The 27,535-nt window shown below is 41.3% G+C and overlaps 1 protein-coding gene across 1 annotated transcript in view; it reads right to left on the reverse strand.

The window, feature by feature from the left end:
• KMT2C (lysine methyltransferase 2C) overlaps positions 1 to 27,535 on the reverse strand; it is a 193,626-nt gene that overhangs the window by 107,246 nt on the left and 58,845 nt on the right. The window contains 4 exon segments of the mRNA XM_039549549.1: positions 4,689 to 4,798; positions 6,398 to 6,537; positions 10,286 to 10,492; positions 23,883 to 24,021. Coding sequence (XP_039405483.1) covers positions 4,689 to 4,798; positions 6,398 to 6,537; positions 10,286 to 10,492; positions 23,883 to 24,021 — 596 coding nt within the window.

Consider the following 27,535-nt stretch of genomic DNA (forward strand, 5'->3'; position numbering starts at 1 on the left):
TTTTTTCTCCACAAAAAGTAAAACCAAATGAAAAATTGCTATGGTTAAATGGGCACAATCCTCCACAGTGTATGAACAACGTACAACAGTACGTTAGGATGTTGATGTTCACTTTTACATACAAGGAATAACAAAAGGAAGTATCATTTTAGACAAACTGGTTTTCAACTTGAAGCAGCACAAATAGAACACGCACACCCCACTAAAAACATGGACAATTTTCAAACAGATGAGAAGTGCACTGAAACTAAGGGATGAAGATACATTCAAAGCATGGACAGTTTTAAAAGATGTATAAACGCGTTCCCCATCTTTCCCCTCGACTTATTTCTTTCTGATCTAGCTTGGTAGGCATCACGCTGGAATCAAGTCTTGAGCAGAGAACTTCAAACAAGGCTTTTCATTACTATCATGTTTCTCCTATTCAGTCTTCAAGCAGATAGGAGCCTCCTTGGTTTCCACCAACACTGTGTTCTTTGACTTCAGTGTCCTTGAAAAATTCTCCCAGAGTTGGAAACTGCCTTCTACATCTTATCAGAAGAGAAAGCTGGCTGGGAAAGTTACCCTTGCATTCCTTTCTTGTGCCCAGTTTGTTCAAAAGTAGTTTAAACACATTATCTACTTCCTTAAATTCACTTTCTGAATTGAGCTATTTACATATTGGGGAGAAAAAAGCAGTCCACCTTATTTGGGACTCTGTAGCATACAGACTAGCTATGGCTAGACAATGTAAGGCAGACAATTGGCAAACTTTATTTTTCCTCAGCTGACTGTAGAAAAACAAACAGCAACCTACTCAATACATACAAAATAAACATCAAAATTATAAAGTATTATTTAAAAATACCTGAAAATATTTCAGGAACCACTATTTCAGAAACCAGTCTTGTTAAAAGCTGGACAAATGCAAGCCTTAAAAGCCTCTATGTTTTACATGAGTAAACTCTACTTGTCCACATCTATTATATTTTTTCCAGGGAAAAAACTGTAATTTCTGTTCAATCAAATTCTTTTGCTTAGTTTATCTTATTAAGTCTACAGTTCACATCATTTTTGCATCTTACACTAAGTATCTGTAGAAACACCAATAAAAGTCTATCTTCTTTAAGCTGACAACATGACAGCTTCTTTACTATGGTGAATGTTATATACTGAGCAAAACACCTATGAATGATAATAAAAGTGAGTTAAGTTTCAGATCAAACAAATCACTGGAACTCTTCTGTCCCCCATTTATATTTTGAAGAGTTGTCTTCTGTCAAACCTTGAAACAAAATTACTCCCAAACCCCATGAAATGCTATTAAAGTAGTGGGGGAAGGCACTGCCACATCTGGGTGTTCAAGCTCTTTACCTTACACACTGTACCTTGGTAATTAGGTGAATTCTTAGGAGTCATCCTGAGAAAAGCCCTGGCACTAGGTTTGTCAGGAGCATCACCAGGTCTTCCTTATGACCTCCTGCACTTAGAAAGCAGTTCTGACAAAAACCCATGACTCTCCCTTGCTGAGATAAGCAAGACAAGCAATCAGTTGAACTGAGGCACCTACACCACAAACCTGACTGTATATTCCAGCTTTTCTTTGTCCTTTGTCACAAACCAACGCTATACACTGCATTTCGAACACCTCACAGATGCAGTTTTGTGCACTCATGAATAGTAAAGAACGGCAAACCCCAGACTTTGAAAGAAAGACAAAGAACTCACCTCTGTCTAGACACAAATACATGAAAAAAGCTGGTCAGGTGCCTTTGCCAGGCCTTCACAATGAGCAAATCAAAAGAAACGAAGAAGAAAGACGCTAAGCAGGGTATTTTGTGAGACATTCACAGATACTGAGACCTCTGTAGTGCTGTGTTTTAAATCTTCAGCAAACAAGGGCGCAAAATGGATAAACATACATATTTTGGAACAGGTCAGTTACGTATGCCCACACAAGCTTTACTAATGCAATCACAAGTTCAGTGAAGCCAAATGGACATCTCAACTGGTAAACAGAGTAATAAGAAACACTGTCATATCCAGTTAAAGCAGATTTGCAAACAATAGGCAGCCTAACTAATGAGAAACAAGAATGTAGCCTACAAATTAGAGAGTCCCTCAAGGTAAGAACAGGCCTAAAATGCTCTCCAAAAATTAAAATACCTAAACCAATGGACTATAATATCAAAAGTTGGTTACACTTCAAATATGCATTTTTACATGAACAGAAGGAAAAGAAAATGTACTTTCCCAGCTAAGGATGTCAGTGCTGCAGACCACATCACAAACCAGTTCCTCATGCCAAAAAGACTTCCAAGAAGACAGAAATCCCCTACTAAGCAAACAACAACAAACCCAAAGCAAATTTGGTGGCAAGCAGAGGAAACAGCACACAGCTTGGTTTTATTTGTTTTTCGGTGTGCCCTGAGCACATACTTGCATTTGCATGGCCAACAGATTTCAGAACATCAGAACAGAACTTTTCTTTTAAAATGTAGGAACATCCCATTAGAAAGAAGCCCAAATGAAAAGAAGCACAAGATGCCGCAAACTCAAATACATACATTCAATTAATTAATTTACCTTTTATTCTAAACTCTTTAAAAGTAACTTGCACAAAGATGAGCTTTTCCACTATCACACAGGACAAGCAGGACTTTATACTTTTTTCTGCCTTCCTAATCTTAGTAACAAGTTAAAAAGTAGTGGAAAAATTATTACCAAGCACTACAGCTTGGACACAAGCAAACACAGGATTACCTGGGCTCCAAACCAGTTCCACACAAACTCCTTGAGCAATCACTACACTTCTCTGTAGTCAGGAACAGACAACTACAGAAGACTTTGGTCCTTATTTAAAAAAAAAAAAAAAAGCAGCAAACAAATCCCTGGTGTGATAGTGGGATAAAGAAGTCCAATTCCATCTAGCTATTCTTCTAGAATCACAGTTGTGCCTTTACTCAGCTCTCCCTGGGGATATCACAAGAAGGATAAAAGAGAATAACCGAATCAGCATCATTCTTCACTGGCTGACTGTTGGGACTACACAAAGAAAGTTTCTCAACGGCTTCAGCAAAGACTGAATAGAAAATACACAGAATGGCACTCGATTCAAACTTCTTTCCTCTGCACTGCCATGAAACATGTGCAACAGGGGGATCTAAACATTACTTGCAGAATTTGAAAAGATCAGTAGGGAAGACTGAGTGCAGCACAAGAAAAGATGGGGCCGAAACAGAAACTGCAACACCAGAGATGTTCATTCTTCAAAAAATTTGTAGTTAAATAATTCCATTGTAAACATCTGTGCAAAACTTAAAAAGGTACTGATGACATAAAGGTGAGGCACCATCACCCTGAGCACAGGGGAGGAGCAAGGTACTGCACAGAAAGAAATGAAACTGAAATAACGAAAACAGGATATTGAAATTCAATACAGCGAAACACAAACTTGAACAGCTCAACCAGGATTTCTGTTAGAAAAAATGACTATAGACAGGAATGAGCTGATCACAAAATGACTACAAGCCAAAAACAAGGGGGCAAAAACTTTCCAGCACTGAGATTAACAAAAAAAACGTATTCAATTTTGAATATTCTTTCAATTCTTACTGTTGTTTTTTTATACATACACACACACAAATGTTTTAGCATTTTCAAGCTCACCTAGAACTTAATAATGTCAGTTTCATTCATTTTGAATAGTCTTATTTTGAATGCAGAAACACAGAAATTAATTAAATTATTCAAAACAAAGCCATTTACTTAAAATGAATAGAAGAAGGTGCAAGGAAAGCTGCGTTCTATGGCTTGTATTGAAAGAGTGATGCAATGCATCTTTTTAGTCCAGACAACGGAGAAGAACATCTACTGGTATCTTCTGCCGAATTTTTTTATTCTATTATAATGCATGAAAAACAAGAAGACTCGAGTGAAAAAAGGCCTAAGCATGACCATGGGAAAACCATCAAAAATTACAAAATTTTTTGATAGGATGGCTGACTTCATAGAAAAAATAATCAAATTATTAAAAAAACCCTACTGGTCATTATTAAACATGACCAAAAAGTACAACTACATGTGGCAAAACCAATGTGAAATACATCTCCGATATTTCAAAACGGTACCAGAATATGACGCCAGAACAAGTTCATCCTTTTCAAAGGCACTTACTTTTCCAAAGACATTACCATTTCAATTTATAAGATTAAATATTTATCTGTGTATTTCTATGACTATTTAGAGTATCAAGGTAACTTCTGTGGCAAACACTAGTTTTCCTACACTAACCTGCTTTTTGAAACTGGCATGAAAGTAACTGAGAAATTTTTTACTATATGTGAGTCATATAATTTCAGAGTATAAACTGGTACAATAAATATTTCCTTTACCTATCAGAGTATTTGCTAATTGAACTCAATTTTTCTTTTGTCTCTAATTTGTTTTGGTCAGTCTGGTTCTTCCTACATTCTAGTTACCTCTAAACTAATTAATGATATATTCCATGCAACTCCATAAAACTTTTTAATAAATTGCTACAGATGTTTTTAGCACAAGGATCTGCCCAAGGAAACCTTATTATAAATGGGAGCTCAGAGATCCATACATGGGTATTTTTAGTCACACTTGGTATCGCATTTGTCTTTTTTTCAACCCTACCCACCCTGTTTTCTTAGAGACTTGAGCATTCAAGTGGTTTTACTCACTTCTGTGCTCCCTGAGACAACAGCTTTGTCCACGTTCACCGATAGCTGCTCTTCAGTCTGGCAGACTCCCACAGACCACTCCGCACAGCGGTGATGAGCCCAGCAGTGACCTGGTGTGTTGAGAGAGAGAAAGAGCCAGGGTTGGACAGCTCTGTCAACAGCACTTCCTCCAAGCACGGAACTCAGTTCTAGCTGTAAATACTTCCCAGAAAAAACAGAGAAGTCTCCTCCTCCTTGTTTTTCTTGTTGCAACATTGAGAACCCGTATTATCATACACTGAATATACTGCAGTTACTATCAGACACTAAAAACAATGCAATTTTCTTTTACACACAACACACTTGTTTATCTGTTTATAATTTTCAAGTGCCTGATCATGTAATCATAGCACTGGGGTGGAACAGGATTCCCTGACTTTGATTCTACATTCAATGCTTGTGTGACACACACAGAATTCCATTTTACCTTATATTTCAGTCTAGATAACACTTCTCTATGTTTGTACTCTTAATTTATGATTCCCAAGGACTGGATGCAGATCTGTATGCTCATGGAGAATATACTCGTATGATGCTTTAGAAGTCTACACGAAGTGTTTAAAAGCTCAAAATACAGCATGAACAGAAACTCATATTCACGACTGAGAAAATGGTGTTAATACAACAAACACACTACAGAGACACACCTACCTAACAAAAAAAAAAATCAGAAATCTGAGAATTCAACAGGTAACTCTTACAAGAAGTTTCTAATTCAGCTCTCGGAAAAACAATGCAAATGGTGCATATTTCCAAAGGAATTCTCTGACTGCTTTATACAGGAACCAGAAATGATGGTTTACACTAGCTGTTGAAATTATGTATTGGCTATCTTAATAATTCAAGCTACAAAAAAAATCCCCGAAATCTCTGTACAGGATTGGGAAGTCATTTAGAAATTAACAGCAACTTCAAAAATGTAGATTGATCAACCCATCTACACTCACTATAGTATAACTACTTAAACAAAACCATTGGATTGTATTTTTTTCTTTTAATTAGACCTTGAAATAAGTTTCCACACTCAGGAAGGAGTGACGTTTATATTATTACATAAATATATTTCCATATTTTGGAGCAAAATATGTGAATGGACTACTGGCATCAAAGCATTTAGACACAGATGCCTTCTGAAAAAGTAATTCATTAACTTAATTAATAGAAAAGTTCCATTGAAATGAAAGAGCAGATGACAAACCAGAGAGTTTTCTGACAGGAAACTTGCAGATTCTGGAAACATGCACATGCATTACCCCTCTACTGCTCTAATGATGCTGCTCTTTTAAATCTTCTATTCCATTGCTTCCAATAACCCTGTGTTTGCAGCAGGAGATCAGGTAACGTCATAGGATTAAGATTTTTGAGAATTATATTAAGCTGTGCCTCATTTCTTTTCCCTTTTCTCCCCAAAATAGAATCATGGTACTTAAGGTATTACTACCTGAACACCAATTCAACAGCAGATTACAAACATTTCCCCACACAAAGCTAAAGAGTCTCTTTTCTGGAGAGAGGACTACAAAAACACAACCTGACAAGGGCAAAAGCTACCAAAGCATCATCAAAGACTTGACAACCTCCAGAGCACAAAAAACCAACAGCTGCAAAACTTCATTCACATGAAGCAGCTACTGTACTGGGAAAAAAAGGAGGACAACAATGGATCTTACCTGTTGGCTCAAATAAGGCTTGAACATCAACATCATCTGGTAAGCCAACTAAACTGAGTTCATCCCAGAATTTGACAACCTGATCGTCAGAAGCAGTTTGGGTGCTTACACTTGTACATGATGCTATACTCAATCGAGATCTGTATCAGGAAGCAGAAAAACAAACTTAGAAATGACCACATTCTTTGTTCAATTAGCCAGATACTCACAAGTGATCCAAAACTCAGGGAAAGTGGATGAAAATTTTTCCTAATATAGTAAAATATAAATCAACATTAATCATAGTCTTTCTCCCTTACATTTTAGCCCAAGATTTTTTTCCAATAACAGTTTCCAGTTAAAGCTGTTATTCAGCAAACAAGCCTGCTCTCTTCCAGTTCTTCAGGACACACACACTTCTTTAAGTTTGGTATTAAAACTTGCCCAAGCCTTGGAATGGAGAATTAGGTAACAGCATTCAGAGGTGAGATGCCTATAGAAAATACTACAGCTATGGGGGAAAGGTAAAGAAAAGACCAGGACTTCAAAATCTGTTTGGAAATAAACATTTTTATACAATGCCATCAGATGTTTAAACAAAAAAAGATGGGGATGAGCTGGAGAAAAGGGGTGGTGGGAAATTAAAAAATGCAGTGGTATAAAGACTACTATATTGTACTAGTTTATAACCTTATTTATAACCAAATTCTAATCTCAAAAGAAAACAATTCATACAGCTCAGATTACTCCATTAAAAAAAACCAGAAGGAACGACTCCGCCTTTATTTCCTGCAGGCTAAAGAATATCTTGGACATCTAAGGGTGGGCTTTTAACCTTACTGATAAGAGACCTGATCACTGATGCTCAACAATTGGTAGGAAAGGTGGTGCTGCATTTTCCATTAAGGTTCTTTGAACTTGATTACTCTCTGCTATTAATAACTCAATTGTACGCATTTGTCAATAGATACAGTAAGCACTGGAATTTTAACCTGTGGTAACTCTGCTTTCCTGAAAACCATCCATGCTTTATTTCAGCAATTACATTACAAATACATTTAAAAAGCCCTTAGTTTATGGGGAAAAGAGTAACACCTCTCTTGCACCACCCAAGAAATCTTAGAAGTTTTCCATTATTAGATAGTATCTTCATGACCTGCATCATTTTTAAAAAAATCTACCCCAAAACTTATTAATTCTGACACTATCATCATTTAGAACCTCCTTAACAAAGCACTGTGCTCTGTCTGACAAAACTGGTTACTGAACACCATTCATGTCCACCGGAATTACAGAATGGTTTGGGGTTGGAAAGGATCTAGTTTTAACCTTCCTGCCACAGACAGGGACACCTTCCACTATCCCAGGTTGCTCCAAGCCCCATCCACCCCGCCCTTGAACATTTCCAGGGACGGAGCATCCACAACTACTCTGGGCAACCTGTGTTTCACCCCCATCACAGTGAAACCTCAACACCAAACTGCTACTCACAACACCAAAGCTTAAAGGATCTTAAAGAAAAACTAAATCCCAACTTACAAGGGATTTTTCAGTATAAAAAACTTTCTCACAAGATCAAACCAATTCTCAATTTACTTTGTAATCTCACCCTGCAGAGAAACACATTCCATAGACTTCTTTAAAAATGTCTTTCATATACCCATAGAATACAGCCTGAGGTGAGGGCGTTACTTCTATTAGCTTTAAGAAAAGCCACTTTTCTGTATCGGCATTACACAGTGTGCACTTTTCCACCACCGACATGACGACAAAAATGTACACTGTGCACCTGAGCAACCTCAGCGAGTGTGGAGCACTCCGAGCAGCTTCTCCAGCATCAGCACAGCCACGGACCCGCCTGACACAGGGAGTCCGGCAGAGCCGGCCTCCGCCTCCCTCACTGTACCCTCCCCAGCCGGGCCCCTGCCCGGAGCCAATCCCCCAATGCCCGGCCCTCGCCCCGCACCGCCCGCAGCTCCGCGTCATCACCCCGCCCTCTACCCTGCATCACCGCCCCGAATCCCCACCGCTCTGCACCTCCTGCAGGCCCTGATCACAGCCCCGCATCATCACCCCACCCTAAACCCCAGATCACCACCGCCCCGCATCATCACCCCACCCTAAACCCCAGATCACCACCGCCCCGCACCACCCGCGGGCCCGGATCGCCGCCCCACCCTCAACCCCGCATGGCCACCCCGCCCGCGGCTCCGCATCACTTCCCCGCATCGCTGTATCGGATCACCATCCCGCATCACCGCCTTGCCCTCTGCCCCACACCGCCCTCGACCACGCATCGCCGCTCCGCATCACTGCCCTGCTCTCAAACCCTACACCGCCCACAGTTCCGCACCATCCCGCACCACCCGCGGCTCCGCACCGCCCTCAACCCCGCACAGCCCTCAACCCCGCACAGCCCGTGACTCCACATCACCACACCGCCCTCAACCCTGCACCACCCCCAGCTCCTCACCACCCTCAACCCCGCACCACCCACAGCTCCTCACCACCCTCAACCCCGCACCACCCACAGCCCCTCATTGCCCTCAACCCCGCACCACCCACAGCTCCTCACCACCCTCAACCCCGCACCACCCACAGCTCCTCACCGCCCTCAACCCCGCATCATCCACAGCTCCTCACCACCCTCAACCCCGCACCACCCACAGCCCCTCACCGCCCTCAACCCTGCACCACCCACAGCTCCTCACCACCCTCAACCCCGCACCACCCACAGCCCCTCATTGCCCTCAACCCCGCACCACCCACAGCCCCTCACCGCCCTCAAGACCACACCACCCACAGCTCCTCACCACCCTCAACCCCGCACCACCCACAGCCCCTCACCGCCCTCAACCCCGCACCACCCACAGTTCCTCACCACCCTCAACCCCGCACCACCCACAGCCCCTCACTGCCCTCAACTGTGCACCACCCACAGCTCCTCACCGCCCTCAAGACCACACCACCCACAGCTCCTCATCGCCCTCAACCCTGCACCACTCACAGCTCCTCACCGCCCTCAAGCCTGGATGGCCCAACTTGTAGCCATGGCCTGTAGCCCTGCATCAACACTGGCTCCCTTCAGGTTTCTCTAGGGCTGCAGCCCCTCTGTCACGCAACGAGCACTCAGTGATCACAAGTTCACCATCAGCCATGAATGTATCCAAGTCAACACAAACCCCCAGCAACACGACCCCCGCACCCGTAAAGACGCGGCTCTGATCAGTCATATCCCAGTGCCCTCACCAGACACGTCATGTACTGAGCAAACTCCACTGCGGGGTCAGGCACTCCACTGCGGGGCCCCTGCCATCTCTCACAATTATTGAGGCCCAGAGACCATGACCAAACCCTGCCGTCTGGGAGAGCTGCCAGCAAACCCCACTCCTGCAGGGCAGGAACCACCGCTGTGTGCCCTCAACAGCGCTGGTACCAGGGCAAGAGCCAGCACTGGAGGGCAAGGGAAGAAGCTCCAACCTGGTGGGCAGGGGCTGCCCATTAGTCCAGTCTACATGACACATGAAGTGTCGAAAGTCCATCCTCTTCCACCCTTCATGCGTACTTTTACTTCAGCATCACAGGTAGAGCTGTGCTTTACAGTAGCTATGTCTCTTTTCTGTGTTCTTCCAGAGTGAAAATTCTCACTTGGGGAAGAAACAAACTCATTTTTAAAAAGCAGTAGAGACAGCTACTGCTATACTGCTCACGTGTTGGTTGTTCTGGGGTTCTGTTTTTGGTTAGGTTTTTGTATGTGTAGCTTTCTCCTTACAAAAATGTATTAATATTAATAACCCATGTTTTCACAAATACAAGTTATTTGCCTACTGTAGTACAGAACCAGTAAAGATCCTTCCCAAACTCTGTGCAAAATAAAAATACTACCTATTTATTATAGAACAGACTTACTTCTTCTGGCCTCTCTGTTTGCGTGGCACTGAGTTTTGCCTTGGAGTTCTCTCACAGGCTCCATCGGTGCTGTCGCTGGCTTCACTCTTATTTAAAGGCTGGTTTTTCCATGGGATAACATACCCAGGAGTGGGACCGAATTGTTTTAAGTCTCCTTGTCCTAATGAGCTCCGTTCTCCACAGTAACAAAAGGCGCAGAGTTGTTCGCTGTAAAAGAGAAGATCATTACTTCTTTATTGGGGGAAAAACCAGCACAGGATAGCCCATCAAAAAGCAAATTTCATGCTAATTTAACTCTTTGTAACAAGACAATAAAAGCTCCCTCGTGCTGTCAGGTATCAGAATTCAATGCTCAGAAACACTATTTCCAGCTAATTCAGAGTTACATTAAAAGAACTTTTTTCTGTTCCCAAAACTGCCTGATTAATGAAGCAAACAGAAAGATCTCCATGTTTCCATCCCAAAATTTCCAAAATTCTGTGTGTCTAGACCCACGCTTGCTAAAAGGCATCAGAATGTTACAGAACACACAGAACATTACGACACCTTTCTGGGAGCACATACAGCTTATGTGTAACACAATGTGTAAATACTATACACAAAAGGTTTAATAACATGGAGAAGAACAGAATAATGAGAAAACCACAGCAATGGCTAAAATCACACATGCCAGAGTGCATGACATACACAAATCCAAACATTCTCATTTACTTCAATATTTAAAAACAAAATTATGTCTAAAAGTTTTACTGGAGGAATTTTATATTTACAGAACTGTGACCGCTGCAATACCCTGTACCATTTGCAATTATGTTTTAACATGCACAACATAGTGACAGGATTGAAATGACAGCTCTGACAGCACTCCTTGTGTCACATCATATGGAAGCTACTGAAAAATATTTCTATAATAAACATACCCACAAACTTAAAATGTGTACTTCTGAAACTAATGCAGTTTGCATTAAAGGAAGGCCATTTAACACTTTTTTTCTTTTTTTTTTTTTAATGCTTAAATGAGCAATTCTGTTTTCTTCGTATTTATGCCCCAAAGACCCCAAAAAGATGCCTCAGGGAATCAGGGACTTGGAGAGAGGCTTGGTTATGTCTGAATTCCATTTAAATAGATTTCAGTGCATCTCCAAGGTGGCACATTTGGATTTGGGACACTCTGTGCTGCGTGAGTGAGAAGGGAAGCGAAGTGGGAGGAAGAGAAAACCTTAAGGCTAAACTGCTGTATAATATTTACTAAATTCTAAGGGAAAAAATAAACTCTGCCTGTGCTTTTCAGCCTGGAGAGACAAGAACAGCAACAGAAAAAAGTGGAAGTGGAAAAGGAAAGTTCCAGATCAGAAGAGAAAACCCTGAGAATCCAGCAAAGCCCCTGAGAGTTGGTTTATCATACTCTGGGATGGCTACTTTTGCTCTCACCACAGAGCAACACCAGGAAGAAAGAAAAAGAAGAAAGAAACCTGAACTGCTGTACTGTTACAGTACTGGTAATAGCAGACTGTCAGGTGCTAAGAACAGTGCAGCATATCATGAGCCCAAAATGAAGCCCAGAATGAAACCAAATGCTTTTTACCTATCGTTGATCGGTAGGATTGCACTTTCATTAAGGCAGATGGGACCACTGGGAACATGCAGGTTGGTGAGCAGATAAAGTAAGTCCCATTCACAGTGCTGAAATTATACCTTCCTATAGCACTGTTAGGAAACACTTGTCCTCATCTCGTGGCCTCGGCTGCACAACCCTCACTGATCTGCCCAACACACAACCAGCATGAGACAGCACAACTCCCAGTGCTGATGGCAAATGTCTGACACATTCCAGAAATCTTTAGAAAAAGATACCCGAAGACAAAAAAAATCCAAAGAAAATATGGATGAAGGTTGCGTGAGAGTGGTGAAAAATGACTAGTTACACTGAACAGTACATATGTCTATTTTATGGCTAGCTTTCAGTGTGATAGAGCAACAAATACACTAATATCTGTCTGTCAGTGAAACCTGATGTGGCCTCTCAGGCACAGTTCCTAAGCAGAGAAAGCAAAGCTATTTATGCTGGTTGAGACTACAGAGACTTGTGAGGAGACTTAAGAGATTTAAACAGGCAACACCATGGTATATAAATTACACTAGTTACAAACACAAGATTATCCACAGTGGAATAAATAATTATTCATACATTCTGTTAGGACAGACTATCACTGCTCATTAAAAGACTTGAGGATAATTACAAACAAATAAACAATGCTCCTTCAAGTGGAGTCATAGCAAATATGCAATAATGTTAAGGTCTATAAAAGAGAAATATGAAAGCGTAATTAAGAAAAAAATAAACTAACTTTTCAAGTGGTATTATTTGAAAAGGCATACAGGAGTAAAGCTGTTATTTCTGGAGCTTGTAAGGCAGCTCCAGCATCATAACTTCCAGCAGTAGCTTTCTGCAGGCAGAGTGGAGTGAAACAACAGGAGCAGTGAGTTTCACAGCTACTCTGCAGTGTGGTGAGGACAGCTGTGAAGCTGTCAAGAATCATATGGTTTGTGCTACTGCTCCTGCTCCAGCAGAGCTGGGGAACGCAGCTGAACCAAGTGCTCGTCACAGGGAGGGGGCTGGGGGAACCTTCGCTGAAGGCTGTGAGCACATGGATGCAGAAGTTAAAGACAGGAGCAGCAGGATGTGCCCAAAGCACTGCCAGGACACTGTGGGGCTGAGATAAAGGGGAGAGATTATTAAAGGGGGAAAATAATGTTTCACACTTTCCAGGGAGGGTAAGCAGAGGGGCCCCAACTGTATCCCACAGCCAGATACCCACAAACGTTCAGTGGCAGTGAACTCCCAGCATCCGCTGGGACGCTGGAGACACCCTCTGCAGGAAAGCCACGTTCCTCTGCCTCCTGACATGCCACAGCTGCTGGCTTATCATGCAGTACGAAGTGGCCAGTTCCATCACGTTAGCCTTTTAGCTTTAAGTGCTTAGTAAATATTTTAAGTTATGTCTGTATGGGCAGAAGGTAGAGATTTTTTCCTATCATCTGAGGACTGCAGAAAGTACTTACAAATCTACTTTCCATATGTCAATATGCAATTAGAGGATCTAAATCTGTGATGCAAGAAGAGCTCTCATACTGAAGATAACGAAATAGAGATACTGGCAAATCTTAAGATCAAACCCTAGATCTGTTATCATAATTAACATATTTTAAGAACAGTATAATTCAAAATGGGATTAGAAGCAAGAGACGATGTGTCACAAATCTTTTTATAAGCTGCTAAGAAAAAAGAGAAAGAAGCAGCTTATCAATACTCCATTTAAGATATATCTTAGGTGCTCCAATCCAAAATGGAAGTTCATCCTTATCTGTAACTTCAACTTAAATTATGTATTTTCCCATGACAAATGCTACTTTCCTATACAGCTTTAAAGATCCAGCAGTGGTTTATTACCAGGAGGTACTCCTATGCCTCATCTCATTCCAAAGGATTTCACATATTTGAACGCACAGAAATTTTAATACATAACACTGAGGAAAAACTGTGTTCAGAATGAACCAGACATACTGGGTTTTGGGGATGCAGTAAGAGACAGAAAGGCTAGTAACGTCTGAAGTTAATGTCTGTTCCCATTGAACCATGAGAGGAGATCCAGACTTGGATCTTGTTTGAAGGATGCCCTTTCTAACAAGAAACGTGTTGATCTCATCACTCTTTCGCTCTTCCACAGGTTCTTTTTTCATCGAGTTCTCAGGACACTGTCTCTTCCTCAAGCAGAATTTACTCAATCCCCTGACAAGAATCTAAAGTGCTGTAATCCTCCCCTGTCCACATCCTGACAAAGGAAAACAAAATGCCCTGCAGCCTCTTAATCCTGAAGGAAGGGAGAACAGTCACTATTTCCTCTACTTGACTGATGACAGTCATCAGGACTCATCCTAAAACACAGTTTTCCCACTGAAACAACTTCATTTCAACACATGCAGTATTGGGCAACTAATTGCACAATATTAAATCACAACCAGAGGAGGAGAAACATCTGGTTTGCTTGCAAATATTCAGAGAATTAAGGTAAAACTGAGAGTCCCTCAAACTTTTTTTTTTAAACACAATTAAACCTTAGCATCAGGATTACCAGCACTTTAAACATATCACATCCGCCTGCAGTTGTACTTCCAAGAGTAAGCAGAAGCCCCTCCTGGATCCTTCTTAGCTGGGATATGGCACTGCGGTATCTTGTGTCAGCCAAGGCTCCTTGATAACAAGCAGATGTGCAGACTGGCTCATGCAAACATGTTTTGTTTATGCTGTGTCCCGTATCTCACAGATGTGCACTTGTGCCCACGTGAGTACTGTGCAGCTCCTGGAAATCTTCAGATGTGTCCATGGGAGGTTGTGTGACCCTCAACAGTATCTCATTCTCACTCTCCTGCCTACTTTTCATACATGCACCACAGGCTGCAATGATAGAGGGCACTGCCATGCCCCCACAACTCCACATGCACAGCTGGGGGGAATAAATCTATCTTCCTCATTCTCATAGGAATAACTTCCTTCCGTGTTGCCAGGGTCCCCACACAGCTGAGTGCCAAGTAAGACAGTGGCCTATGCTGAGCCTGTCTGCCAGTGAGATGCTTGAAGTTACCCAACCCTTTCCGTACTTGGTGGTGAGGGCAGCAGACCAAAGGAAATCCTGCAGCTGCCTCTTGTGCAGAGAGGTGTTACAGGTGCCCTTCTTTCAGGGGAGCCTGCACAGGGGAATCCAAGCATCACACGGAGATAAAGGGGACGATGACAATAGCAGGAGAATTTCAAACTCTTGGATTCAGCTCAAGGGATGCTCACCTCGTAACTTTTCTGAAATCCCCTCCCAGCCTACTGTGTGACTGGTATTACCAAAGGAGTTTTGCTGTGCATTCACCTTTTCCAATTAATCACACTAAAACCAGGTTTAAACAGGAAAAAACAATGGACTATATTTGAGAAAATGCAAGGCATGGCAGTTCCAGTAAGATCCACTAGCTATAGTCACTGCCTCAACACTCAATACTAAGTTGCAGATCATCACTACTGCCATTTGCTATGAACACAATTGCACTGAAGTTAGAAAGAAACCCAACTTGGAAAGCATAAAGATCTAGTTCATTCATGTTTTGGGTTGAAAAAGAAAGTGAAAAGGGTATAGTGAGTTTTGCTACGAGTCCATTTGTTTTAAAAGGAATTACGCAATAATTTTCCTCAACGTCTGGAAATGCCTTCAGGATGTCTTTTTCACACACTAGTTGCTACAGAAATTTAAAACATTTTTAACATCTATTTTTCACAATTAAAATTAAGCTCAACACAATGAAATGGAGTATTTGGGAGCAAAACAGAACTTCAGTGCATCGTCTGTACTGATTACCGAAGCAGACTGATGAGAACTGGCCTTGAGAATTCTTCTCCCACCTAACCCTGTTAGTAGTTTTAACATATGCTAAAAGGCTAAATTAAACGGTACAGGGGACCTACTATTTATTTAGCTCTGCCAAGTTGTCCTAATGCACAAAATACTTTGCCTTTGCTCTCATTTTATGTTGTGTTATTTAAAGAGTAAAGTGGTCCCCTTAGTGAAGATCCACCATTGTATCATTTATGTAAATTCAAATCAAGACCTGCAAGCTGCATTTTAAGTGAAAAAAACCCCCATTTCTGACTTGATACACCACCTGGGGTCTGCATCAGTGTGAGTTCTAATACATGTGAGATATTCACAGAGGTAAAGTTACTCTAAAACTCAGATTCAGATAAAGCTTTTCAGCATCATCTAAATATTCTGTAAATATCTGGACCTCAATAATGAAGAGGCTTGAAAGGAAACTACTGAAGAAACCGTATTCGGTGAGGCATAACAGCTTTGCATTGCTACAGGATTAACAACCCAATAAATCACCCTTCTGAATAAAGGATATTAAGGACAGACAAGGTTGGAAAGGGCAAATGGAGATACCACAAAGAGAAAGAAGAAAAAATCTCAGCTAAAAGCTGTATTTAAGCATTTGACACACCATCTCCTTCTAATAGGTAACTGAATCACAGAACAACATGAAATTATGGTTTGACACTATTACACTATTATAGAGATTTGGGTTTGAAAGGAGTATTCAACTTATGCAGCACAATTCCGTTACAAAAAGGAGGCAGGACAGAGTTCATATGAACTTCAGGTGAAGAATTTTAGAAGTTTATACAAAGCAATTAAACTGCATTAGACAATAACTCCTTTCCAATTTCTTCAAACAGCACAGTTGGCCTTCTACAGCCATACAATCAACTTAATGATACTCTTCTCATTTGAAAGAAAGAAAACATTACCCTTCAAACACAACCAAAGCAACACATCTTACTGACATTTTGAAATTTAGAAAACATGCTCTTATTCACCATTAATTGTGTCAGCTTCAATTTAAACAAATATTTAAGACTCCGTTAGGGTACAACATACGCTAAATCCAAGAGGAGGTACCAGAATGCCAATGCTGAATAAAGTGAATTTAGAGGTCTACTCCAAGGCCCTTTAGATCATTCTTTAATGTCCATCTGAACTGACTCGTACTCTCAAATAACAATCCCATATTGAATGCAACTGTGAGTGTGCCTGAAAGGTGGGAATTCTGACAGGAATCTTAACCTCTGAGCCATAAAAGTCAAAGAATAAAAAGTCCTGTGGCTTCAACCTTCAGTATGCATCTGTCCCCAGAAAAGATTGTCTGTGTAAGCCAAATTCACTCTCTTGGTAATTAAAACATAATACACAGAATGGTTTGGGTTGCAGGGACCTCAAAGATCATCCAGTTCCAATCCTCCTGGCTAGGGCAGGGAGACCTTCCACTAGACCAGCCCAACCCAGCCTGGCCTCGAACTTCCAGGGATCCAGCAGCCACAGTCACACCCAACACACAGAGGTATCACCATCTCTTGAAGGCAATTTAATAAAAACACCAAGTAGGGTCTTCCTATCTGAAAATTAGTGATATTTACCATTTGCCAAGCTGGCTTTAAACAGCAGTTTTTAAGAAAGCTCCATGTAAGCAGGATAAGCAGAAGCATAGGGATATTAAATAGGAGGCAGACGTGGTACTATCCATGCCCCCGCGTGTGTTCAGTTCAGGGCCTCCCTGTGTCAGCTGTGATTGCTGTACACTCGTTCTCAGTTTCTTTTTCATGAACTTGCCCAGTCTGCTCTTGACCACACCTAAAGCTTCAGCAAACCACATCCTTTGGCAAGGATTTCAGTGTCACTCTAGACAACTCTCTGCTGTACAAAGAATCACCTCCTTTTATTTCACACCTAACTCTTAAAAGTTTCACTTGATGACCCTCAGTTTCTTGCATTAAAAGAAACTAAACAGTCAGGATACAGCCACCTTCCCCATGCCACCTATGATTCTGAAGTTTCTTATCTTCCTTCTCCAACATCTTTTACAGACTGAAGGGTCCTCAATTGTTTAACTGGAATCTACTTCAGATCTTTGATCAACCCTTCTGTTCTGTGAAACATTTTAAGTTTTACTATATTAATATTTGAAGTTACAGATATACTTTCTGTAACCCTATATAAATTAGTCCAAACTTGTTTCTCTAAATGCTTCTAACCTCACCAAACAGATCCCATGTGCTCAAGCAGAGTTTCAGCACATTGAAGCTACAAGCATAAAAATTCTCTTTTCACTAAGCACACTCCAGTCTCTCTCAGTCCCTACATGAAAGCGAACTCCATATGCACCATCCATTCCTTATGAATGAACATCCGTCTGGCAAAGGCCAGAGACACTCACAGGGATCATCTCTGCATCTACAGCTCTGGGGTGCTGTGAGTCCAGATTTTAACATTTAAATTGCTTGTACTTCCAATCAGCTGTGGTATGGAAGCAAGAAAGGAATGCAGGACACAACAGAGAGTTTGCTGTGTGAGGGAAATGGAAGGTTCTGGAGAAACGGGACAATTGACTATGGGAAATAACACAGATCACACAGACAACTGAAGGAAGCAAGAAGAAAACAGTCGCAGCTGACACAGAAAATGAAAAGAAAATGGATTAAAGGATGAGAAGAAATACCATGTCATGAACACCTGTCTAGAAGCCACTGGAAATGGAAGAAAGGAAACTCAACATCAGACAAAGAGACAAAGAAGAGTAAACCTCAGCTAAGTGAACCCTGAAAACAATGATTAAAACTGATGAGCAGTTTAGCAATTAGCAAAGAGAATGAGAATATGAGGATTCAACAACATGAAAAAACCCAAGAGGCTGGCAAAGAAAGCTGGAGGCAAAAGAACAAATGGAAGAGGTGGTATTTGGAAGAAATGAGAGAAAACGCTGCATTCACTCAACACTGGAGCAGAAGATCCCTGACTCTTACCATTGCCTGTGATTATCCTGTACCTGTGCCACCTCTGACAAAGCAGGCATCCCATGCTATTCTGAGTACTGCCATCAGTCCTTCAGCATGGCCTAACAGACTGCCAGCCACGGGACACTTCTGTCTGTCTGACTGCCATCTTCCAGAGGACAGAAAATCTGTCCAGGCATAAGACTGACCTGCCAGTGCTCAACTTGCTGCCCACCAGCGCAGCACTTGGAAGCAGTAGGACAGACCCAGGTAGAGACAAGCAGCCTCAGGATGGGGATGAGACAGAAAAACTGCCTAAGAACATCTGTGAGAGGCTAAAAGTGGGACTCCAGAAACCTGAAGCACCTGTGAGTACCTGCTCACGCTCGGCAGGAGACATTTCAAAGTTTGGTTTCTGTGGTTGGACCTTCCTGCAGAACTGATTAAATCATGGAGCAAAGGTCTGTGCAACTTAAAGGCCCAGTCATAAATGTTATTGATTATGGCATCAAATCCCATGAGGCACAAGTTCTACGTGAGAGCATTAAACACATTATGGCCACAATGGCAATTGTTCAGCCTAAGCAAAAGGCAGGATTCTGGCTGCTTGTGAAACCCTTCTTTGGCCCCATTTGTGTGACACGCCTTCTGTGCTCCAAGAAAGACACAGACCATCTGGAGAAAACTCAAACCAGCAAGAAGGACTGGAGCTCAAGAAACATTATCTACGAAGAAAGTAGGAACAAATTTGGGATTTCTGTTACGAGGTAAAGCATGCTGGGGAAATAAACTGAGAGGCTTTTGCACAAAGCTGTCCTCCATTATCCTTGGCAGATGGCACGAGTAGTAATGGAATAAACCCAGAACGAGGAGAGTGTGGGTTAGATGTGAGGAAAGTGGTTCCAACAGTAAAAACAAAGAAGAGACTGGAAGGGACTGTTTAGGGAAGATATGGAGTTTTTATTATTGGAAGATTTAAGAGCAGTTTATGTAAGCTTGTGTCAGGAATGACAGCTGTAGATAACTGCCTTGGAAAAGGAGATGAACTAGATGATTTCCAAAGGTCCCTTCCTGCCCTATAAATCCAAGGCAAAGTTGCTTTAACAATGATCCATCACAGAATCCTTCTTGAGACCGTTTCCCTAATAATGCATGAACAAACAGGATGAAAAACCAGTAAATATTTACCTTTTTTCTCATTTTTCAGTGTGTGGTCTTAGTCTTTAGTTGTGCCCTGCTAGCCAAATCAGCAATTTCACTCTGGGTTAGATTGGTCATTAATACAATGCTGAAATAGTACTTCACTTTGGAACACAAAGGAATGTCCTCTTTCCAGATGTAAACCACTGACTTCAGAGGAAAATCCTGTAAGTGCTTATATGGATCTAGAGCTGGAAATGTAAAGGCAAAACTCTGCAACGACTTCAAATGCCCTGTGTTGTGCCTAAAGCCCATTCTCTGCAGAAAAAAAAATCTTGGAGAAAAAAATTCACATAAAACTCCAAACTGTATCAGAGTACATGTTCATGAAAAGAAATAATCAGTTTCAAAATTAACCTTAATACTGCTATCTTCTCAAAATATGTGCTTTACAACTTCAACAAATTTTAAAACACATTTTAATATTAAATCTTTTATCTAACTTCCTCCTGCCTAGAGATCTAGCTTTACCTTCCATCAGTGTTATTCTGTTCAGATTGTCTACTCTTTGCCACTCCACAATTTCTTTTTCCACTGAGTGTTGCTCTGAGTGTTACAAGTCTTGCAATGTGCTTTAGGATTATTTAAAAAAAAAAAAGGAACAGACATAAAGAAGTTCACTGCTACTTTTTCACTACTTTCTTTGTTCACGCAATCTACAGATGTTCACCAACCACTTCTTTTTGATGGAATAAATCACCCAAGCCCTCCATCTCCACACTCCAGATTTCATCTTAGCAGCAGCAGCAGCAATAAAATAAGGGGGAATGGCGCAATTGGTCTGGAATGAAAATTACGTGCTTTGTCCAATTACAAGTGAAGCAAGAAAGCAGGAAGGTGTTTTGCCAGTTTTGTTTTTCTTTTAGTTTTAGCAAAAATCTCACAAGAGCAGATATTTAAGCGGGCCAAAGTACCAAAATCAAAAAGAGCTGTGTGAAAACCTCAGCTTCTACTTATTTACGGATGTTCCGTCTTCATGATTATGGCAAAAGGACTGAAAACGTGCAATTAATGCAATTCACAGTCTCTGAGAGCAGACAGAAAGTAAAATGAATCAAAAGGTGTTTTGTTCTTCTATGAAATTGTGTTTCTAGGCCATTCTCGTTAGCTGTTAAGGCCTGGGGTTGCCAATGTGGGAAACAGAGGAGGAAGGTGGAAGTGGGCTCTGCTCTGAGTCGCAGCCGGCTCCTGGCTCCCTGCCTTCCCCAAGGGCTGCACTTCCCCTGCTCCCTGCAGGCAGCACAAACCAAGGGAGCAGATTCCTTTCGAAGAAGCTGGATTCCACTCAGCCATAAGTCCCGGCCTGACAGAAGCTTCTCACAAGGCTCATAAAAAGAAAAAAGGGAACAACCAAAGGAAAAGGCTCCAAAACCCATGATGCTCATGATATATAGGAGCTGGCAGTGTTACTCCTGCCACTGCAAGGCTTGGGAGTTTATCTTTGCTTGATGTTATAGCCCCTCCCCACATGTGGTCAATAATTCACTCATTCCTTTCAAGCACACGCCTCACTCCTTTCAGCCTCCCTACCCCAGTATGGCTCCAATTCTTTTTATTTTAATGGGGTTTTAACACATTGCTTTCTGAGCACTAATCCTGAATCTGTTCTTTAATTCCCTGCCCCAGTCTCACCTGATGTCAGTAGTTCTCTTGGTCTCCCATATCCCACCTCAGGTTCAAAAATTTACCAGCTCTCTCGCCTTTCTCTTTAATGTTTTTATTTAGCCACAGTCTCGGGAAGAATCCAGAGAAAAATACCACACAAGCCAAGCTCTGGCTAATCTCTCAGTTACTGAAATCCCCATCCTAATTTTGACATATTCTACTATGTTAAAATCACTGTTTTTCAGTAGAAAATTATTTTATTTTTTTCATGGAAAAGACTTTATTTTATGCCCTGTGTCCTGTGCTTCTCTAATTCCTTTATCTTCACTTCCAAAGACAGAAATACAGAATTGTCTTATACTCAACTCTGAAAAAAGCAATGCAAAAGTAGCTCCACCTACACCTACTTCTCATGGAGGCTTGGGTTCTTTTCTGTCTTCTAAGTGACTTCTGCTCTGTCTGTTGTAATATTTTCTCACAATTCTCCTATGGCTCACATACCTAAAGCTACTTTTAATATAGAAACACTTCAATTTTATTAGAAAGCGGAAGTTACTTGTATTATAAAACAGAAACAGAAAAGCTTACCAAGAAAGAGATGAAGCTGATGAGTATCAATTATCTGGAAATCAGCTTCAAAACTACTTCCCAGAGTCACAGTTTTAAGGCACTGTGGAGTCACACTTTATCCTAAATCTTGATACATTTCCTCCAATCATTACACAATCATCAGCAGTGTCTGTTATTTCACATGCTGCATTTTCTCCTAAGAAAACGAAGTCAAGCCCCCAGAATTCAGTCCTCCAGCCCCTGCATGACACAATGTCAGTGGCAGCACTCCACAATGACACAAAGGATTGATCAAAAGTCATAGATCAGAAGAGGCTTTTTTCAAGACTCACTTCCATAGAAACCCTGACATCTGGATTTCCCCCCCCCCACTGTTATAAGGACATCAATGACATTTGCAACCAACTCCCATTCTGCATCTAAGTTTGAAATCAAAATTACCTGGGGTCAGAGAAAGCTCTGATTCCCAATTAATGGTTTCCCATCTTCTTGATGCATTTCTTTCCAAAATGTCAGAGTCTGATCACTATTATTTTAATTAAAAATTAATAGTACTCAGCTTTTTAATGCTTTGATCAGCCAAAGCAATGAGCACATAATAGCCATTCCATCCTGACTGATCAAAGTCAACACTTTCAGTTGGAAGGAAGAGTAAGTTGAGGGCAAATAAGGGCTGGCTTAGAACCAGGCAAAGTTCTTCCAGGAGACTGCTGTCCAGCTTTTAAGAAACAAGTTTATGGCTATGTAAAGTGCTGTAATCAAATATTCACGGTAACAGCAAAAAAGTAACCTTGAGAAGAACAGAGAGCAGATGAAACAGCACTAAAATTTTTGCAAATGATCCAAAACAGGGTCAAATAATGAAGCAAAGCAGCTGCTCAGTTCAAGTTGCTCTACATATCTAGTGCAATTTAATCTCAGCCTTGGAAAATTCCATCAAGAACAGAAATTTTTGCGTATTTCACTCAGGTATACGCACAGGAACTAATTAACTGAAATTTTCTGTAAGAAGGAAAGCAGCTCTTGGAATCTAAGAAGTTTGTGAGCATATAAAACACGAAATTAAACATGCATCAAGTAGATTAAGTAATTTTTTGTGCATGGAAAATATGCTCTGTGTTGGATCAGGAGGAAGAAAAATGATGACGACAATTCTCTCCAATTCTGTCAAAATATAATTACACCTGTAACTGTCTGGTAGCTGGTAACAGCACTTTCTGCAGCAGGAGAGACCTGCTACTGGGTTAGAAGCTGTTATCAGAGCTTCACCAGAGAAGCTCTGTTAGAATTCTGTGACACCATTTTAACAGTGATCACAGACAACGTGTTCTGGTTTCCCTCATGTAACATAATTAATACTTTCACTGCTTTTAGGCTAATTTGTATTAATAAAAAGTTAAAAAATACAAACGTTATTTTCTCTGTTATAAATTCCAAAACAAGGAAGAACACAGTAGATATGACAAGAGATTTGTTTACTTTGTTCCTGAAAATACACTCATACAAGCTGAAACATCAAAAATAACATTATATAAATTTGCTAATACACCATTTCCTACACAGCAGGAAAGCTTCAGTAATCACATTTTATCTCCTATCACTTACGCCTCTTTTAATTTACCCAGCTAACATGCTGTAACTCAAGGCTTCCCAGAGCAGTCTGAGGGCAGCACTCATGGAACATGCTCTTCACCTTGATCTCCCCGTACACCAATTAAGGCACCAGTCCCAGGCACTTCAAAGCAGCGGCATCGAGTCCCAGCCCAGCGCCTCGAGCACTCTGCACCCCAGAGCCGAGCCCCAGCCCTGCCCCTGACTCAGCAGCCACCTCCTCCTCGCTCTCTCGCTCACCTGGTTTTGGCTTCCACACCCACGGAGGCGGTGGAGCTCGTGGACTCCTCGGACACGGAGTGCTGAAGGACTGGTGTTAGCTGCTTGGTGCTCTCCACTTCCGTCTGGGCATCCTCTTCTGCAGACTGCTCTTTGACTTCTGGGTAACAAAATATGAAAAAAAAATTTAGCATTTTATCTGCATTTTTGAGCTTTCCCTTGTGCTGCAAACATCCATTTTATTTACAGACAGGCTAATCCATGTAAATACCTTCTGCCACACAACAAAATTAAGAGTACAAAGTTACTATCTCTAGCTAAAAAATGAGACTGGATGCTTACATTATTTCCATAGCACAAAGTGCCACCATGAACTAAAGCTGTTCAATAGCAATGAGGAATGGGGTGAGGGGAGAGCTGTTCACTGACTAACTTTTCATACAAGGTTGGAGTTTCAGACATTCCCGTTCTCCCCACATCTCCTCTCATGCACCCACTGTGTCAGCCCTGAACAAACACCACAGTGAGCATGCTAATATGGGGTATATTAAACCTCTTTTCCTCCCCTGTCACCTTTAACTTTGTTCAATTCCCTGCACAAATTCACTCCTGGTTACACTAGCTATGTTGGCACAGGGTTGAGGAGGTGAAGGAATGAAGGACATGGTTTATGCCAGCTTAAACTTCATTCTGAACTTAAGGAACGTAAATTTTTTAGCATTACCCTAGTTGTTAGACAGAAAAATATATACATCTACAGCTGACATCTACAGCTGACAATGCTGTATTTGACTAGAAAGTTTGGTTTTGCCCTGAAACATGAAACACAAAGTTGACACTGTCTGTGCAGCTTTAAATCCTCTTCAGGATCACTTCCCCCTTTGCTCGGGGTGAGTCAGGGATTTATCAGAAGGACATGGCAATGTGCTGTTCCAAGTGCACCAGAATGCACAGGAACAAGGGTCAAGGCTGCACAGCAACAGAATTTGGAGTTTCTGCACTCCTGCATACTTTGATTTTGAAACCTAAGCAACATAAAAATCATAGGACTCTGACAGATGTGCTCTGGCATATCCGCCTTAAGATACATGTCCCTCATCCTGCCTGTGTCCATGGATATCTGTCTCACCACAGTGCCAGAGGAAGGTCCACTTTAAAACTTCCAGTGAACATGGGTTTGAACTCAGAGGCCAGTACAGACACCTCTTGCAAAGAAGTCCAGTTAGAGTAAAGCAGCAGATTATTTAGAAAACTTCAGCAGAAGATACATTCACATTTAAAAAAAAGTTAATGTACAACATGTCAAAATATAATTAAATATTGCAAAGGATAAATGACAAGTGGAGAAATGACTGGGTAGAAGAATCTGCGACATGGGTGGGCATGGAGGAAAAACCTGCTACAAGCTTCAATCTTATAAATAAAACCAAGAAAAGAGAGGAAAATTCCCAGAACGCAAAACTGCGCAGCTTGGTCTGAAATACTGAAATCATATGCCTGCTACAGCACATGGAAAATGGGAAATCTGTCTTGTTTCATGCACAGAAATTGAAGTAAGATTATTTTTTAACCGAAAGTGAGCTGATTTAGGAAGACAATGTATAACATTTAAAATGCTCAGTGAACACCTCTAAACCACATTGAAGAGAAATACAAAATTAAGGTTAAAAAAAAAAAAATCCTGTTTGTGACTGGGTCTTCCAAGTAGTTACCTGAGCTGGTGTAAATTGAAACTGCTTCTCCTATTTCAGTTAAACTACTCAGTAACATCTGAAATGTTTTTTGGACATCTGAAACACTGAAAAGTGACTATCTGTCCAAAACCCAAATGGCTCGTGTTAAACCCCTTTCACCAACCTATTCTGAAAAAACATGCTGGATGATGATTTGTTACTAAATTATTATCGTCTTGGGAACACATCCCTTGTAATAGTAAATGGCTCTGTACAGAAAACAAAACAAAATAAACCCAAACCCCACACCCTCAGTTTTTGGCACATCTGAACAAACATCCCTGGATGTTTCCTGGATGAGGATTCCCAAAGCAGGCAGCGTCCAGCAGAGCCATTCATAATGGTCTGCAGCGCGTTTCCAAGTATGTTGGATCCAAAGGACAATCTTGTGCCAGTAACCCCCAAATTTCTAAATGCAACCTTAATGAAGAGAGCAAAACATAAACACCTAGAAGACAGGCAGACGCCAAAGCACTCAAAACAAAACCCACAACACAGCCCGAGACAACCACGCCTGAAGTGCTCCAGGAAGACCACCGGAAACCCTGGCCTTGCTCTGATCCATCTTGGCGACTTTCTTTAACCTAGTTAAACCGTGCAAAAGGAACTCGGCTTTATTGTGCGCCTGCTGAAACTTTCAATCAAATAAAAGCCATTTACTCTCTGCCAGCTTTCATTCATTACCATTACTGGGCACCCAGCACACTGGGAAGGTGAAGCTCAGGGGCACACACTCACTCCCAGGAACTCTGGACTGCCTAAGAAGACACAGACTGTTTCACTATACATGACAACTATATGAGCTTACATCCTTATGGTGCTTTTCCCCTGCTGTTTGCTTCTCTAGAGAAGGAGGGACCCAAATTATACTAAATGAGACAAACAACATCTCAGTTGCTGTCTCTGCAATAAAGCAAACTGTGCCTCAATATGCCGTTGGAAGACTAAAAACACGGTGCTCATTAAACAGCATGAAAGTAGTGCGTGTTAGTTGTGAAAAAAACTTAGTGAAAGTTTTCCTGCAGAAGATTAAGGAAGAACAGGAGCACTGCATTTCACGAGTCAAACTCCTAGAGATGGATCCTAGCATTGGCCTGGCAAAGGGACATCTCAGATACACCTCAGACATGCTCTTGGAAGCACCTGGCTTCCAAGTATGTTTAATGTTTATGGCCTCCCAGTATGTTTAATGAACGTCATCAGATTTGGTTATGGAATTCTACTTTGAAGCTACTGGGAATGAAGGACCCATGGATGATGAATAAATGTGAAGCTCATTTGCAGATTCATACATAAGGTTTTATTTTGCACCTTCTTTTCATGACTGTTTCTGGTTCAATGAAGGTCTTGCCTATGTACAGTGAATTAGCAGGGAGACAGATTCAAAAAACCTAATTGTACAACTCTCCAATGTCTCTTGGCTATTTTTTAATATCACCATCCTTTATTAAAACTTCAGGAAAATACTAGGGAACATAGCACTTAAAAAAGTATTATTTCAAGGCAATTATATCATAGTTCTCACCTGGCTAGTGAGGACACAAAAGCCTTCTTTCTTATTAAAAGAAATTCCCCAAAGGTACAAGGACTAAAGTTCCTGTCCATATGGGCCATCAAAAGGGTTGAGACTTCCACACGCTTTACAACTTGGGTAACTCACAGAATCATATCTGGTTGAGGCTGGAAGGCAGTGCAGAGTCACTTTGTACAAATCCCTGTTCAAGCAGGGCCACCCAAGCCAGCTGCCCAGATGGTTTTTGAGCATCTCCAAGGATGAAGATATGAAATACTAGGGAAAAAGATTAAATTGCTTAACATTGACAGGGAACAGATAGGCAGGGAAGTCACTGGGACCGGTAAGATTTACAGCACGTGTATGAAATTCATCTTTTAATTAACACTTCCACCACATTTGCTTCAGTAATACGTATACAGTGATGA

The sequence above is a fragment of the Corvus cornix genome, chromosome 2 (assembly GCF_000738735.6).
Source record: "Corvus cornix cornix isolate S_Up_H32 chromosome 2, ASM73873v5, whole genome shotgun sequence".
Taxonomy (NCBI): domain Eukaryota; kingdom Metazoa; phylum Chordata; class Aves; order Passeriformes; family Corvidae; genus Corvus; species Corvus cornix.